We start from the raw sequence: 15678 nt of genomic DNA, 5'->3' as shown, positions 1-15678 counted from the left end.
CCTTGTGGATCACTGACTGCACAGACCGCTCTGTTAATTCGAGGCAAATAAAAGACTTGTGCCATTCTGTGGTTCCCAGAATTTCAAAATAGTTACATTTTTTCACACAAAACACTGGAGCATTCTTCGAATGTATTTTCCAGGTTTTGCCACATGTGTTGGACTGACATGTTGCTTGGTACCTAACTATACTGCAGTACTGTCTATTACAGCATTCCCTCCGTAAATAGTTGTTCTTTTAAAAAATTGGTTCATGAAATGTGGGCACCACTAGATAGGCCAGCAGTTCTTGTCTATCCTTAATTGCCCAGAGGGCCGTTAGGAGCCAGTTGTATTGCTGTGGGCCTGGAGTCACAGATGGACCAGACCAGGTTGAAAATGCAGGTGTTGAGAACTGAGCAGTATAGTGATGGATAAGGAAGAGGTGCTGATAAGCCTGGCAGCATTCCGGGTAGAGAAGTCACCAGGCCTGAATGAGAGGCGTCCTAGATTGCTGAGAGAGGCAAGGGAGTAAATGTTTGAGCCATTGGCAGAAATTTTACAGTCGTCTCTGAAGACAGGATTAGTCCTGGATACTGGAGTACTGCAAATGTAACACTGTTGTTTAAGGAAGGGCAAGGGATAACCCAGGCAATGTCAGACCAGTCAACTTGACATCAGTAGTGGGAAAACTGATGGAGGTGATAATACAGGATAAGGTAAATATACACTTAAAGAAAAATAAGTTAATACTAGACAGTCAACATGACTTTATAATGGCGGGCTGTGTCTGACAAATTTATTTGATCCTTGGATGGAGTGACACAGGTAGTAGAGGAAGGTAGTTTAGTGGGTGTAGTCTATTTGGACTGACAGAAAGTACTTGATATGGTGGCGCGTGATGGGTTGGTTAGCAAATTAGAAATATTTGGGATTGTTGGGTCCTTGACAATGTGAATTAGAAGTTAGCTAAAAGATAGGAAACAGTGAGTAAGTATAGATGGGCATTTCTCAGATTGGAGATGAGTTGAAAATAGTACTAGCCAGGAGTCGGTGTTGGGCCCTTGCTTTTCCTGATCTTTATAAATAATTTGGAGATAGGTGTTAATGGTAAAATCTCTACATTTACAGATGATACTGAGTTAGGGAGAATAGTGGCTTGTGAATGTGATGTTGAGTGACTTCAGAGGGACACCAACGTGTTGACCAAAATGGCAGATGAAGTTCAATGCAGAGAAATGTAAGATAATATATTTTGGTAGAAGAAACATGGAGAGACAATACAGGCTAACTTTGATGGAGGTATAGGAACAGAGCGACCTCAGCATTCACGTGCATTATCCTCTGAAAGTGGCCAGGCAAGTTAAAACAGTTGCTAAGAAGGCATTTGGATCCTTGAGTTTATAAATCAAGGCACAGAGTACAAAAGCAAGGAAGTGATGTTACATCTCTATAAATCATTGGTCAAATGCATTGCCATGGAGAATGTACCAGTTAGTGATGAATAATAGTGTACTGCTAAGCTTTGATCAGATTGAAGCCAGGCAAGTTTACTCTGTGGCTAGTCAAGGCATTAACCTGAAGAATGAACCAAGGAATAGCTGTCAAAGACACATTTTCCACAGTTCCCAACAAAGATCTGTACAAGACCTGGGCTTAGAGGGAGTCCACTGGCAATATCTTTTACTTAGACATACATTTCATTGTGTATATGGAGAACTTACTTAAACCTTGCACGAAACCACGTAACCATCCAGCCAGCTCTTGCTGTGCAGAACAGGTCATAGATAAGAAAAGTGTGTGAAGTGATATCGCTTATTAGGTATCTCATACATTAGTGAATGCTGTGAACTGTGAGGATGAACCCTGTTGTTTATATCACCAAACAGTTTGTTGCTCTTACAGAGATCTGCTAAGCATTTTCTTATCTTCCATTCAAGCAAATCTATCCATTCTTGCTATGCAGCTGATCTGATAATATTATGTTGCTATGGTAGCGTTTGTTAAGCATGATTATTCCAAGTCAGAATCCACTTGCCAACCACCTAACATCCTTTGCTCTGACAGTGTAAAATGTTGTTTCCCTTTACATTGACGTTTGTGTGAATTGTCCTGATTTGTGCAAGAGGAAAAAATTAAACAAAACTGTCTTTTTTTCAGTAATACTCATTCTCTGTATACTTGCACATAATAATCTGGTTCTTACACTTCTACATTATTTGTAAAGATTAACAAGGCTGTCAAAATGTCGTGCCTCTGCATATCAATATAACTGTTCAAAGCATCATACAAAATATGAAGAAAATGAAAGATTAGTAATTGACTTCTATAACTAAGCTTAAGCACGTTGAGTGCTTTATAACTTGCTTTCTTTTACTAAAAATATTTACAGTACTGCTGAATTGACATGATGTGTCTCCATTTCATTATTCTCAGTGATGACCTGGCGTAATGTCCTCATGATGTTGTGCCTTATAATCTAAGGGTCATGCATGAGTTTGTTGATGATGTTGGTTATATTCTCTGGCTTCTTAATGGTGCTCCTGATGTTGATAACCTTTTCTGCTTTTCCTGCTCAGGTGTAGGTAGTATATGGACTCTATTCCTCCTCATATGTTACCAGTCTCAGTCTTTAGTGATGAAGTCTGAGCTTCATCATTAACTTTGGTGGGGTCCAGATTTTGAATGCTTGAATGGATTGAGTGATTTGAATGATTGGATCTTGTACATATAACATTTGTCCTTGGCATGCTTGTTAAAGTACTGACTTTCTGCTGCCTGTGCATCAGTGTATTAATGAGTTGTTGCATTACATTCTCTAAGTGCGAGCGGGAGCAAGTATCTAGCTTGGGAAAGTTGTCTAGTACTTTTTGCCACTGAGTGCCTCTGCAGGCAATTTCATATCAACCTCAAGAGGTATGGTTCAAAGTGATAATAAGGCAAGGTTTTGTACTTCCTTCATGGTCAACATTTCATGAACATCGTCTTGACCCTCTAACATGTATTTCTATAAAACCACGTTCCTAGGGTAATGTGATGCTGATGTAATGATGTTGAGCCCACACTGTTCAACCATTTTCTTAAATTCTTTTGAGGTGAACTGTGTTCCAATGTCAAACATTACTCTTTCAGGAATCCATTGTTCAGCAAACAGCTATGTACAGCTGACGTAAATGTTGTAGCTCTCAAACCTTTCACCTTCCTGGTAACAGAGAATTTTGACTAACAGTCAGCCACCATGAGGTTTTTATCATGTACTCATCAGAAATAGGACAGAAGAGAGAGACTAGAACAAAGGGATACCATTTTATACAGTATGTGAAGATGGTGCTGACTAACTGGTCCATCGTTACCATGAAGATGTAGTAAGAACAATTAATGGTCAATCTTGATTCTCAAACCAGGCAGGTTAATTCTGATGGTCCAGGCTGTTTCTGTGCAGATGCACCATAGATTGGCTTTCTCCGTGACCATTTTTTTTTGTAAAAATGCTCTTGTAGTGACTGTTTTGTATTTATACATAATTCATTGAGGTTTTTCTCCTCGCTGTGCCACTAGTCTTGATTATTTTTGCTCAATTCAACATATAATCCATGTTGATTTTAATTTCGGACAGTGATGGTAGCCATGTTATATCTTAAAATTCTCGGAAGTTTGAAATAATCGTATTTTAGACGCCATTCTGCAGCTGTAAATGAATATATTTTCACAGATCTCACTGTGTGCTGTGGCTGATGCTTGACACCTTGATTGCTGAGTGATTTAGCATTCTGTATATTCCTGTGCACAACAATTTAACTACTATCTCTTAACAAAGAATAATATAACATAAAGATGTCAACTAATTGGAAAAATTGTTGTGGACTGTCAAGGGACTTGCAAGAACATTTTTCTCACACAATTACCTTGTGGATTTTAATTATGAAAGTGAATTATTTAGCTGAAAAAAATAATTTTGACTCCAAATGCTCTTGACTCCAAATGCAGAGCTATCTAAAGCATCAACTAAGCAATGGTCTTTAAAATAATCACAGCTGTTATAGGAACAAAAGAGTGCTGAGTGAGTTTATTAATTCTCTTGAACTATCCTGGAGTTTCCAGAAATTAAAGTACTAACCTTGTAGGCAATGCTGTTAGCAACTTGGCAGCAATATCATGGTGTGTTGAAAACTGTGTTTTGGATAACTTAAACAAAATTAAATGATAACCAATTCAGTGGAGGTCAAAAGAAGACTAACTGAGAGTTGAGACACTAGTTGTTGAAACATATAAGATTCTCTGAGAACTTGATAGGGTGTGTGCTGCGAGGTTATTTCTCCTTGTGGGAGGGCATAATCTCAGAATAATGAGTCGCTCATTTAAGACAGAGGTGAGGAGGAATTTCGTTCTCTGATGGTAGTGAATCTGTGGATATCATTACCATAGAGGCCCATAGAGGCTGGATCATTAATTATATTCAAGGCTGACATATACTGTCTTTAATCAATAAAGGAGTCAAGGATTTTGGGGAAAATATAAAAAAGTGAAATTGAAGATTACTAGATCAGCCTTGATCTCAATAAATGGCAGAGCAGAATCGATCGCTGAATGGCTTACTCCTGCTCCTTCATCTTTTGGCGTTACAAATGATTGTATTGGTTAAAAAGAGTGTGTTTGTTTTCTGGCAGCATTAGTAGGACTGTGAGACTGTGAGGTGTTTTGATTGGAGGCACAGTGTGATGGGGTGAAACCTCTCACAATAAATGAGAGAGAAACCCAACTGGCTAATGACTCTGGTAGGCTTGTGTGGATGAGGATGTTTGTTAGAGATAAAGCATGGCCACTACTTAATGACTGAAAAAAAATCACAGAGCTAAAACAAATAAACATCATGAATTCAAAGCCGGTTTAGCAGTGATCTCTGCCTGCAGCTCCTGTAATAGACCCATGGGGAGCAGATCTTTTATTTAGATTGTACAAGTTTCACAAGAGAAACAGCTGGAAGGAAACAAGTTTGTTACCACCGTTATAGGTGTTAATGAATATCCATAAACCAGATGCACAATGTTACTTTGTACTAAAAACATAAAAACTTAGTTTACTGAAGAATGACCATGAAGTTTTTGAAGAGTTTTAAAAATATGACTAACTCACTAATTCCACTGAAGGAAAAAAGCTTCCTTGATCTGATTGATTTGCGTCTCCAGTAAAAGAGCCATAGCTTCGTACAGCCTGGAAACAGACCTTTCAGTCCAACTCGTCCATGCTAATCAAGCTTCCCAAACTAAATTAGTCCCGTTTGTCTGTGTTTGGGTCATGTTGCTCTAAACCTTTCCGATTCATGTACTTGTCCAAATGTCTTTTGAATATTGTAACTGCACCGACATCTACCACTTCCTCCGGCAGTTCATCATGGTTGAATCTTATTCCCAGTTGATTTGCCAACATCTCAGTTGTAAACTATCACTGAAGAAGCTGAGTGAAAAAAAGATGAATGAGAAACCAGATGCATAGTGACAAAAACATCCAAAAGCTCCTTGTACTAGTATTTGCAGATGGAAATGCAGGGGAATGGGTTAAGAGGTTCTCAGGAAGGGTTTGTAATGAAAACAAGAAGCAGGTGGTTAACTTTGCATTCTGGAATAGTAAATAGTTTGGCAGTGGAGATCATAATCATCATCCTGCCAAACCTGGTGATAAATAACCTAACCAGTTGTGCATCATGAGTGGAAGTGAGGACTTTACTAGAGAAATAACCAGCGTGAGAAAGTCATAGTTTCATTAGAAATGAGAATAAGAGAATCAAAGGTGAGGTTGTGGTTGGGATTCCAAAGGCCGATAGTTGCAGAAATGTCAGGGTGACTTCCACTTGTAAAAGAAACAAGAGCAAGAGAGCATTGATTAAAAATGGTATGCAAAAGGAGCAATTGTGATGAGATTCCTCTTCGCTCAGTGAGTATTTATTGCATGGGATGACTGCCTGAAAGTGTGATAGAGACAGGTTAAATTGAGAAATTCAAGAGTTGCTTTTGAGACGAAATCCTGTCTGCATGCTAAGCCTACCGTTTATTGCGCTGTGTAACACTCATCCATGTCATAAATAGGATGGATTGAGAACAGATGCAGTGGCTCAAAACTGGGTATCCATGAGGTGCCATGAGCAATAGAAGAATTGTATTCAACCACAGTCTCTAATCACACATCCCTACATATCCCCTCACTTGACCTTTATGGTCAAACAATAATGTCAATCCTACTTCACTGAAGATGGCAGGAAAGAATGACAGAGCTAAAAATCAGATGCCAACAGAGTGAACAGGTTTGGGTGCATGCCAAATGGTGGAGGCAGCATAAACTAGACAGAGCAAAGTCACCACATAAACATTAGATCAGATCAAAGCTCTGTCGTCTTGTTACATCTAGTTGTGAATGACGTTGTTCAATGAAACAACTAACTGGAATACAAGCCTTCATAAATATTCCCATTCTCAATCGTGGGGAAACTGAGCACAAGAGTGTAAAGAACAAGTTTAAATGATTTGTGAATATCTTCAGCTGGACGTGCTGAATGCGTGGTCCTTCTCCTGCTCTCCCCTGAATTGCAGTTGCTAGGCTTTAGCCAATTTGATTCATATCACATGTTATTAAGTTCTAGGTGAGGCACCAGACACAGCAAAAGCTCCAAAGGACAACATTCCAGCAGCCATGTTGAAGCATCATCGTTCAGAGCTGGTTGCCAAGTTGTTCTAATGCAGATACAAGACTGGCATTTACCAATCAATGTGGAATATTTATCACATCTACTCAAAAGCAGGACACATGACCTAAACCTCAGGGCATATCTGTTGGAACTCCTCAGGGTAATGTTTTGGCCAAACCATCTTCAATTACTTCAACAATGGTTTGGATTGATAAGAGGCAATTAATATTTGTGCCGGACAGCGACCGTTTTCAACAAGAGAGAATTTAATTAGCTTGCTGTGGATTCAAAGGCTTTGACATTGCTAAATCCTCTTCTAACATATCTTCACCATGGACCAGAAACTGAACTAGCCATTGCAGCACTTTGATTACTGAGGTGTTGTTAGTGAAAGATGAAATCATTGAAGTAGTAAGAAAGGATATGGGTGCAGGAAATCTAGATATGGAATCTGTCAGAGTGGAGCTAATAAGCAAGGAAGAGTGGAAATATTAGTGGGATTTATCTCTCAAGGCCTCCAAATAAGAGTGCTAAGTATAGTGATGGCATTTTACAGCAAATTAGAGATGATTGCAGCACAATGCTACAGAACTCTGCATGTAGACTGCACAAATCACATTAGCAATATTACTATCATCGAGTATGTACAGAATACTTTTTCAGACAAATGTATTGAGGAACTAACTTGGGAAAAGGCTATCCTATATTTTGTGCAACTAGAAGGTTAAGTAATAATACTGTTGTGAGATGTCCATTATGAAAAAGTGACTGTGACATGATAGAATTCTTAATTGGGATAGGATGTGAAGTAGTTCAATTCAAAAGGAGGGTTTGAAATCTCAGCAAAGGATACCCTGTGGGTATGAGGGTGAGTTGGTTGCATTGGACTGGTTAACTTCATTTAAGAAGCGTGGCTGTTGATTGGCAATTACGAATATTCAAGGAATGATTACGTGCAATGCAGCAATTATACATTGTGTTTGGGTAAAGAAAATAACAAGAAAAATGCTCTAACCATGGCTTGCAAAAGAAATTAAGGATAATATTAGATCCAAAGATGAGTTGTATGAAGTTGCTACAAAACGTAGCACGCCTAAGGATTGGGAAAAGTTTAGAAATCAGAATAGGAAAGCCAAGGGGCTCATTAAGGGAGGAAAAAATAGTGAGTAAACTTTCAAGGAATATGAAAGCAGACTGTAACAGTCTGTATAACATGTAAAAAGCAAAAGGCTAGTACACTGACATGCAGGCACCTTACAGTCTGAAATGTAAGAATTGATTATGGAGAACAGGACAATGTCTCAGCAATTCAGCAATTTCATTACTTATGTTTTCACAGAAGAATACAGAAATAATTTCCTAGAAATATGTGGGAAACAGGCATCTATTGGGAAGGATAAATTGAAAGAAATTAGCATTAGTGGGAGAAAAAAATTGCTGGAAAAGTTATGCCCACCCAAGAGATTATAATCTCAATATATATGGTATACCATTTTGGACTGAGTGAGGAGAAATTTCTTTACTCAAAGGGGCAATAGACCAGTGGAATTCTCTACCACTGAAGGTCAAGTCACTGAATATGTTTTTTGGAATAAATAGATTTCTGGAGGCTGAAGGTGTCACTGGTGCATGGAAAGCGAAATGGGAGTGTGGCATTGTGATAGCCAAGCAGGTATTATATCGGGTGTTAGCATGGACTCACTGGGTTGAATGGTCTTCTCCTTCTTCTGTTTACTCTGTTTCTAATGATTACAAGTGCAGGTCAGAGGTTAGGAATTCGACAGTGACTAACTCACCTCATATCTGCACAAAGTCTACAAGCCATATGTTGAGAGATAATGGGAACTGCAGATGCTGGAGAATTCCAAGATAATAAAATGTGAGGCTGGATGAACACAGCAGGCCAAGCAGCATCTCAGGAGAGCTTGAAGTGAAGTAGTCTCCACTTTGCTGGATTTGCCGATTCAAGAGCAAGCAACCCACTTGATTGGTAGCATATCCCAACACTTCCCACATTCATTCCCTCCAACACCAGTGGCAGTGTAGCAATGTGGGCCAACTTAGATAATGTACTGCAGCAACTTGATAAAGCTGTTTCAATACTGCATTCCAAGCCTGAGATTATGAAGCCAGAAACCATCCTGACTTGGCATTATATTGCTGAAGGAACTTCACTGTGTTACACTAGTGTGTCAGAACTCTGATATATTTTTGAGTGCTTTTAGGCCTTAATTCTAAAATGTTTTTTTCTTAACCAGGAGCACTGCCACAGGGATAAAATAACTGTTGCTATAAATTCAGGGACTGGTTTTTAAAACATCTATGCAGTTGTAATGGGATGTAATAGCTGAAGGTGTCTAAGAAACTGCAAACAGACTGGGGACGGTGATTCCTTCTGACTACAAAGGTAACAAGGAACTGACGATCCACTGCTAAACAACAAGCCACCCATGGTGGATTATGCCCTAAACTGTTGACATAGTTTGTGTTTTGTCTTTGAAGAATTTCTGAAGAACCTGGGTTAAAAGGTTGGTTTTAACTCTCCTGAAGTGTGTCTGTGGGACTGAATGTTCTTAAATTCACCTGGTTTTGAACATTAATGTGCTGTGAAGGTCACTATTGAAGGACTGTGGAGCTCACGTTTTGATATGGTTTTGGGTAATACCCACACCCGATGGTACTGAAATCTTGTAAGAATGCAGCTCACCACTGCAAACCCGAGAGCAATTAAGAATGGGTGACAAACAGTGGCATTGCAATGGACACCAGCATCCCATGAAAAGATTTTAAAAACGACATCAAGAAGATACCATTAGCAGCTCAGTATCTTGAAATTTCCTATCTCTGATATCGTAGCGAGAACGCCACCACTACAAAGCTGCAGGGAGGATCAGGAGGAAGCTCGTCACCACCTTGTGACTGTGACCTTGGGCAGCAACAGTGATATTGTGTGAATGGATTTTTAAATATCTTTTGCTTTTATTTAATGGTGCTTGCGAATAAAGTGTCAACATAAAGGTTCTTTCTTCACTTCAGAAGTGGAGATGGCACTGACAGCCACTGCTTAGGGAAGAATCACTTGGAAAGCTGGCATTTAGGTTTGCAATTTGGTCCGTAATTGCTAATGTTATTGATTTATAAAAACTGCACGTAGAGTAATTTTTTAGATGTCGAACTTCCTTTGGGGGTTGGTTCGCTAAATTGGCTGGATGGCTAGAATGTGGATGGGAATTACACTAGTATGTGAGCTTAGAACTCTAGAAAAGAGTAAGAACTGTTCATATATTCTGAAGAAAGGCCCAGACCCGAAACGTCAGCTTTCCTGCTCCTCTGATGCTGCTTTACCAGCTGTGTTCCTCCAGCTCCACACCGTGTTAGCCCATGTATTGTTTATTTTGTTTTAGGAGAAAGGACAGCCACCAGTTTTTGAATGGTTTATTTGAGAAACTCTCACTACCAGGCAAAGAAACAGAGTTTGTATTGACACAAGAATTGTTGGATCCCAAAAACACATGAATAAGCATTTAATTACTTTTTAATAATTTTGAGATGTAAGGTGTGTGATTCATGAATGTTGGCGTAACTTAGATTGGACTTTAACTTTTGGACTATTTACATGTTGGTCTTGGTCTGCGTGTATGAGGGAGTTTAATAATTTTCCCTTACTGAAGCTGTACTTTTAAACTGGTGTATTTCAGAGAACAGGTGACTGGGACCACATGCCACTGATACTGTGGGCTTCCTTGTGTCTTTTTTCCCTCAAGAGAACTTTTTTTAATCAGAGTGAGCCAATGTTGAATGGTATTAACTTGCTTTTGGTTCAGAAATGAACAAGAATTGATTTTGTTTTCCTGAAGAAAAATCCATAGATTGGAAAGTGTTTTGGGCAGTTCACAGATGACCTTGTTGTGGTCAGATTTAAGGATAGTTTCTTCTCTATTACAGGGTTAGTTCAGAACAGATAGGAAATAGATTTCCTCAGTGGAAGCATTTTGTTTGAAAATTTTAAAATAGAAATGGTTATAATAGAAGTTATAACCTTTAACAGGCTATTTGAAGCTAAGAATGTTTAAGCTCAGTTGACTGAGTAATCGAGGAAGAGACTGTCAACTTCTCAAGACTAGGAATTAAAAGAATACTTTTGTTAAACCTGTATTGGAGAAGGGAACTCTCTCTGATATTTGGGTAAAGTGGCTGGAGGTGGTGATAATATTGGGACATAACCGCCCAAAGAGGACCACCCTCGTTCTCGCACACCACCCCACCAACCTCTGGATACAACGCATCATCCTCCGACACTTCCGCCATCTACAATCCGACCCCACCACCCAAGCCATTTTTCCATCCCCACCCTTGTCTGCTTTCTGGAGAGACCACTCTCTCCGTGACTCCCTTGTTCGGTCCACACTGCCCTCCAACCCCACCACACCCGGCACCTTCCCCTGCAACCGCAGGAAATGCTACATTTGCCCCCACACCTCCTCCCTCACCCCTTATCCCAGGCCCCAAGATGACTTTCCACATTAAGCAGAGGTTCACCTGCACATCCGCCAATGTAGTATACTGTATCCATTGTACCCGGTGTGGCTTCCTCTACATTGGGGAAACCAAGCGGAGGCTTGGGGATCGCTTTGCAGAACACCTCCACTCGGTTCGCAATAAACAACTGCACCTGCCAGTCGCGAACCATTTTAACTCCCACTCCCATTCTTTAGATGACATATCCATCATTGGCCTCCTGCAGTGCCACAATGATGCCACCCAAAGGTTGCAGGAACAGCAACTCACATTCTGCTTGGGAACCCTGCAGCCCAATGGTATCAATGTGGACTTCACCAGCTTCAAAATCTCCCCTTCCCCCACCGCATCCCACAATCAGTCCAGCCTGTCTCTGCCTCCCTAACCTGTTCTTCCTCTCACCCATCTCTTCCTCCCATCTCAAGCCGCACCTCCATTTCCTACTTACTAACCTCATCCCACATCCTTGACCTGTCCGTCTTCCCTGGACTAACCTATCCCTCCCTACCTCCCCACCTATACTCTCCTCTCCACCTATCTTCTTTTCTCTCCATCTTCGGTCCGCCTCCCCCTCTCTCCCTATTTATTCCAGAACCCTCACCCCATCCCCCTCTCTGATGAAGGGTGTAGGCCTGAAACGTCAGCTTTTATGTTCCTGAGATGCTGCTTGGCCTGCTGTGTTCATCCAGCTCCACACTTCGTTATCTCGGATTCTCCAGCATCTGCAGTTCCCATTATCTCTGATATTGGGACAGATGGGATTTTATTAAGCCATCTCTTTCAAAAGTGTTAAAGTTGTGTTATATGTAAACAACTTGGTTTGTTCTACTTCACCTTCATTTCTTTTGCATAATAAACATCTTTTTATTGTTAAAACTAAATCTGCACTATTACATGCTTGTGTTTTGGTGAAAGACTGTCATGTTAAACAGAAACTCTCATGCAGCCACATTTCAGCCTGGGATCTGACTCGTTAAGTTGTAGCATTAGTTGGGATCATAAAAATTTGTGATTCCTTTGGTTTTCTATGCTAGTGTTTGCAGAGTGGGATCCCACCAGCAGCACTGAGATAAATGACAAGTTTTTTTATCTGCAGTAACTGTTCAGTAACTTCATGGTATGTTATAGGATCATCTTAGATCATCTGGTCAAGACCTAGAACGTCAAGACCTAGAATGAGCCTTGACTCATTATCTTTTGACTTTGAGATTGCTACTAGTAGTCTAGATTGATATATATGGCTGGCTATTGTACGATGATGTCCATGGGTTGTGTATTTTTGAATGTAAAATTTTGAGATGTTAACATTGAGACAGATAGTCTGGCATTTAGCAACATAAGATTGAGGACTAGGTGGACATTTTGCAGAATTTTTCATCAGGACTCTGCATAGTTGGGGTTGAGTTTTGACAAGGTTTGTGAAATATGGTCTGTGGAAGGAATGCATTTGATTGGTGAAATAGTCTTCATTAAGTGTGCCACAATTTTTTACACTCGTTAGGGAGAAGAATAAAAAGTAGGAGCTCAGTGGGAGCACGAAGGGAGTAAATATAACACTTGTGCTCAAAGGCCATTTTGTTTTACATATTTCACAGATTCTTGTCATTGGCTAATATTTTAAGCTTGCAGGAACAGGAGAGAAGAAAATAGCAAGAAAAATTGAATTGTGAAAGCAAAACTCTGTAATTACACCTCGGGTTACAACTTGCGTATTTTGGTCAGACCAAGCAGCTCTCAAGCCAATAAGTTGAGGTATTTAAACAGCTATTCAACTAATTCCAGGCTGCTGAAAGGCTTACTAGAGATTCAGGAAAAACATCTGAATTTCACAGAATTGGGAACTTGGGGCATATTATTTCCATATAGGATGCTATCAGGAAATTGAACACAAATTGCACTAGAAATAGTGTTTTCTCTCCAAATGAGGTTATACTTTGGTTGTCAGTTATAATTTATGTACACATTCAGGGACATACCCTTTTGGTCAGCATAATAAAATGTAACTCTTCCATCATTTAATCCAAATTTTAAAGAAGTTGAAAATTTGAAGACTCTCACTGAATGAAAGAAATTGATGAAATCCATGATGTCATTGTTTTCATCCAAGTTGGTCCTGTTTTGTGTGTAGAGCTGCTTCAGGTAGCTTTTATTTTGAAATTTATTTTGAGACTAATGACTGATGAAACTTGAATTAAAATTACACAACCTTTAACACTGATTTGGACAATTTTAGCTGAATTGTCGAACCTCTGGGTGACAGACATTAACAATATCAGGTACAGCATAAATGCTGTCCACTGCATACTTCACTTCACTTCAGCTCTGATGAAGAGTCATCTAGACTCAATGTTAGCTTGTTCTCTCTCCATGGATGCTGTCTGACCAGCTGTGATCTCCAGCATTTGTTATTAACAGCACAGATTCCAGCATCTGCTGTAATTTGTTCCTAGATATCATGAACTGCTAGTTTACCAAAGATCCCATGCTGCCAATACCTTAGAATGCTCAGTTTCTGTTTAATGATGCTGTTTCTATGATTAGTGACCATCAGGTCTATGCGATATTATCATTACTTTAGTGGCCTTAACAACTGCTTTATGTTGTAGGACCTGGTTGTAATGGGGGCACCTGGCTCATACTATTGGACTGGCACTGTCAAAGTTTATAATCTGAAAGATGGAAAGTATTATCACTTTGAGGATTCAATCAATGGACCCAGCCATTACCGTTACCTTGGTAAGTATTTGCAACAGAATAGTAGGGTTACAGCAAAACCATTTTTGGTTTTAGAACATTTGAAGTCTGTGAAGTTATAATCAGGCCAATTTGAATTCAAAATGAAGTGAGTTGAGGGGAGTCTCACTGCAGCTTGTTCTGGTCTCACTAAGGTAGATTTTCAACTTTTCCATCTGGGGATTAAATGCAATAAACATAGTCTGGGACTTTATCACCTACTGTTCTTCTGCTAAATCCTCAAAGCTTCAGTGATATCTTTGACAAAAAAACTCACAGTATACATTTTGGAGAAAGACATGCCCAACACATCATATTTTTCTCAAATCAAGGCATAGAACATTGAGTTTTATGAGATTGTTGTATATGGGTGTTTGAACGTACCAAACATGTCCTTCTAGAATTGGGCAGCTTGGTATTATTGTAAGACGTACAGAAATATACAAGATGATCTACTGCATCAGACGGTGTAATGCCTGAGATTTGCTTGTGGCCAGTGCATTGGATGCTGATTCCCTGTCAGGCAATAATGCCTACCCTTTTTCTCAGGAATCAGAAACATCATGTGTTCATAACAATTTTTTAGTTTATTCAGGGATCAGGGGTTGCCTGATTGATTCTTGTGCAGCCAGTTATAACCTTCAAATTATTTTTAAAGTGAATGAAGATCCACTTGGCATTGGGCAGATGCCATTGTCCAATGGCTCAAATTGTGCACTCATCATTTGACACATTTTACATTTGCTCTGCATTTCAGTTATAAATAAAATGTAAGTATCAGTATTAGCCTCACAATATCGGATAAGGCAGTAATTTTTCTGGAACACTCTTTTGATTTAAACACCAAAATGTTGTAGCTTTTCTTAAACAGTAGGGGAGGACAACGAAAATAAGATCAGAGCCTGCTTTCATATAGTTTTGTTTTTGCAGGAAGTGTTTGTATTCGACCTCCTGAGTGTTGCTGTATGTATTGACAAATACTGTTGTGAAGTTGCTGAATCTATTTGTTTACATTGAATTAGAGGGAATGAATGGAGCTTACTGAAACAGGTCTTGCTGTTAATTTGAACCAGCTGGACTATACATCTATTATTCTCTTCTTTTCCCATATAGGATATGCCGTGGCTACTGGCCATTTTACACAGCCTAGTTCTTTGGAGATTGTCGGCGGAGCCCCACAGGATGAAGGCATTGGAAAGGTATAGGTCTAGAAGTATAACCAGTTCAGTCATCCACTTTCATCACAAATGGACACTGAGGCCTTCATGCATGTCCCATGGAGCTGCATTTCCAGAAACATACTAATTTTCCAAATGCAGCTGTGTCATAAAGGAGAATTTTATTATTATTTATTTATTTAATTAATTCGGTTTGTGGTATTGTGAATTTTACTTTGTAAAAATAAGTTCAGAACATCTGGATCCAATCATTGACAAGCAGCCACAATTGTAAATGTTTCTAGTTGTGTTCAGTCAGTGTATATCATTAGCAGTGCATGGTGCAGAGCAATGGAGACTTTTAATTGTACAAAAGTTTTGTTTCCAGCCCAGCCCTGTTTCCCCTAGCCATTGTTCAAAACAGGAAATGAGCTGGAACCTCCTCCACTTCAAGAGATTGATCACAACGTATTGTCAGTAGATTCCTCTAATCTTGATTTATGAGATTGCTCTCATTCTGCTGCTGCTTTTTCTGAGATATCTCACAATTATCTCGCCATCTCCAGTGAGCCCAATTGTATAGAATGCATCCCAGCTGCATGAAAGATGTAT

At 39.5% G+C, this 15678-nt stretch overlaps 1 protein-coding gene across 1 annotated transcript in view; it reads left to right on the top strand.

The window, feature by feature from the left end:
* itga9 (integrin, alpha 9) overlaps positions 1 to 15678 on the top strand; it is a 389128-nt gene that overhangs the window by 46245 nt on the left and 327205 nt on the right. The window contains exons 6-7 of the mRNA XM_048530144.2: positions 13783 to 13912; positions 15023 to 15108. Of these exons, the coding sequence (XP_048386101.1) occupies positions 13783 to 13912; positions 15023 to 15108 (216 nt within the window). The remainder of the gene's footprint in view (positions 1 to 13782; positions 13913 to 15022; positions 15109 to 15678) is intronic.

Source organism: Stegostoma tigrinum, chromosome 5, assembly GCF_030684315.1.
Source record: "Stegostoma tigrinum isolate sSteTig4 chromosome 5, sSteTig4.hap1, whole genome shotgun sequence".
NCBI lineage: Eukaryota > Metazoa > Chordata > Chondrichthyes > Orectolobiformes > Stegostomatidae > Stegostoma > Stegostoma tigrinum.
This window is presented reverse-complemented; position numbering and strand designations above follow the sequence as displayed.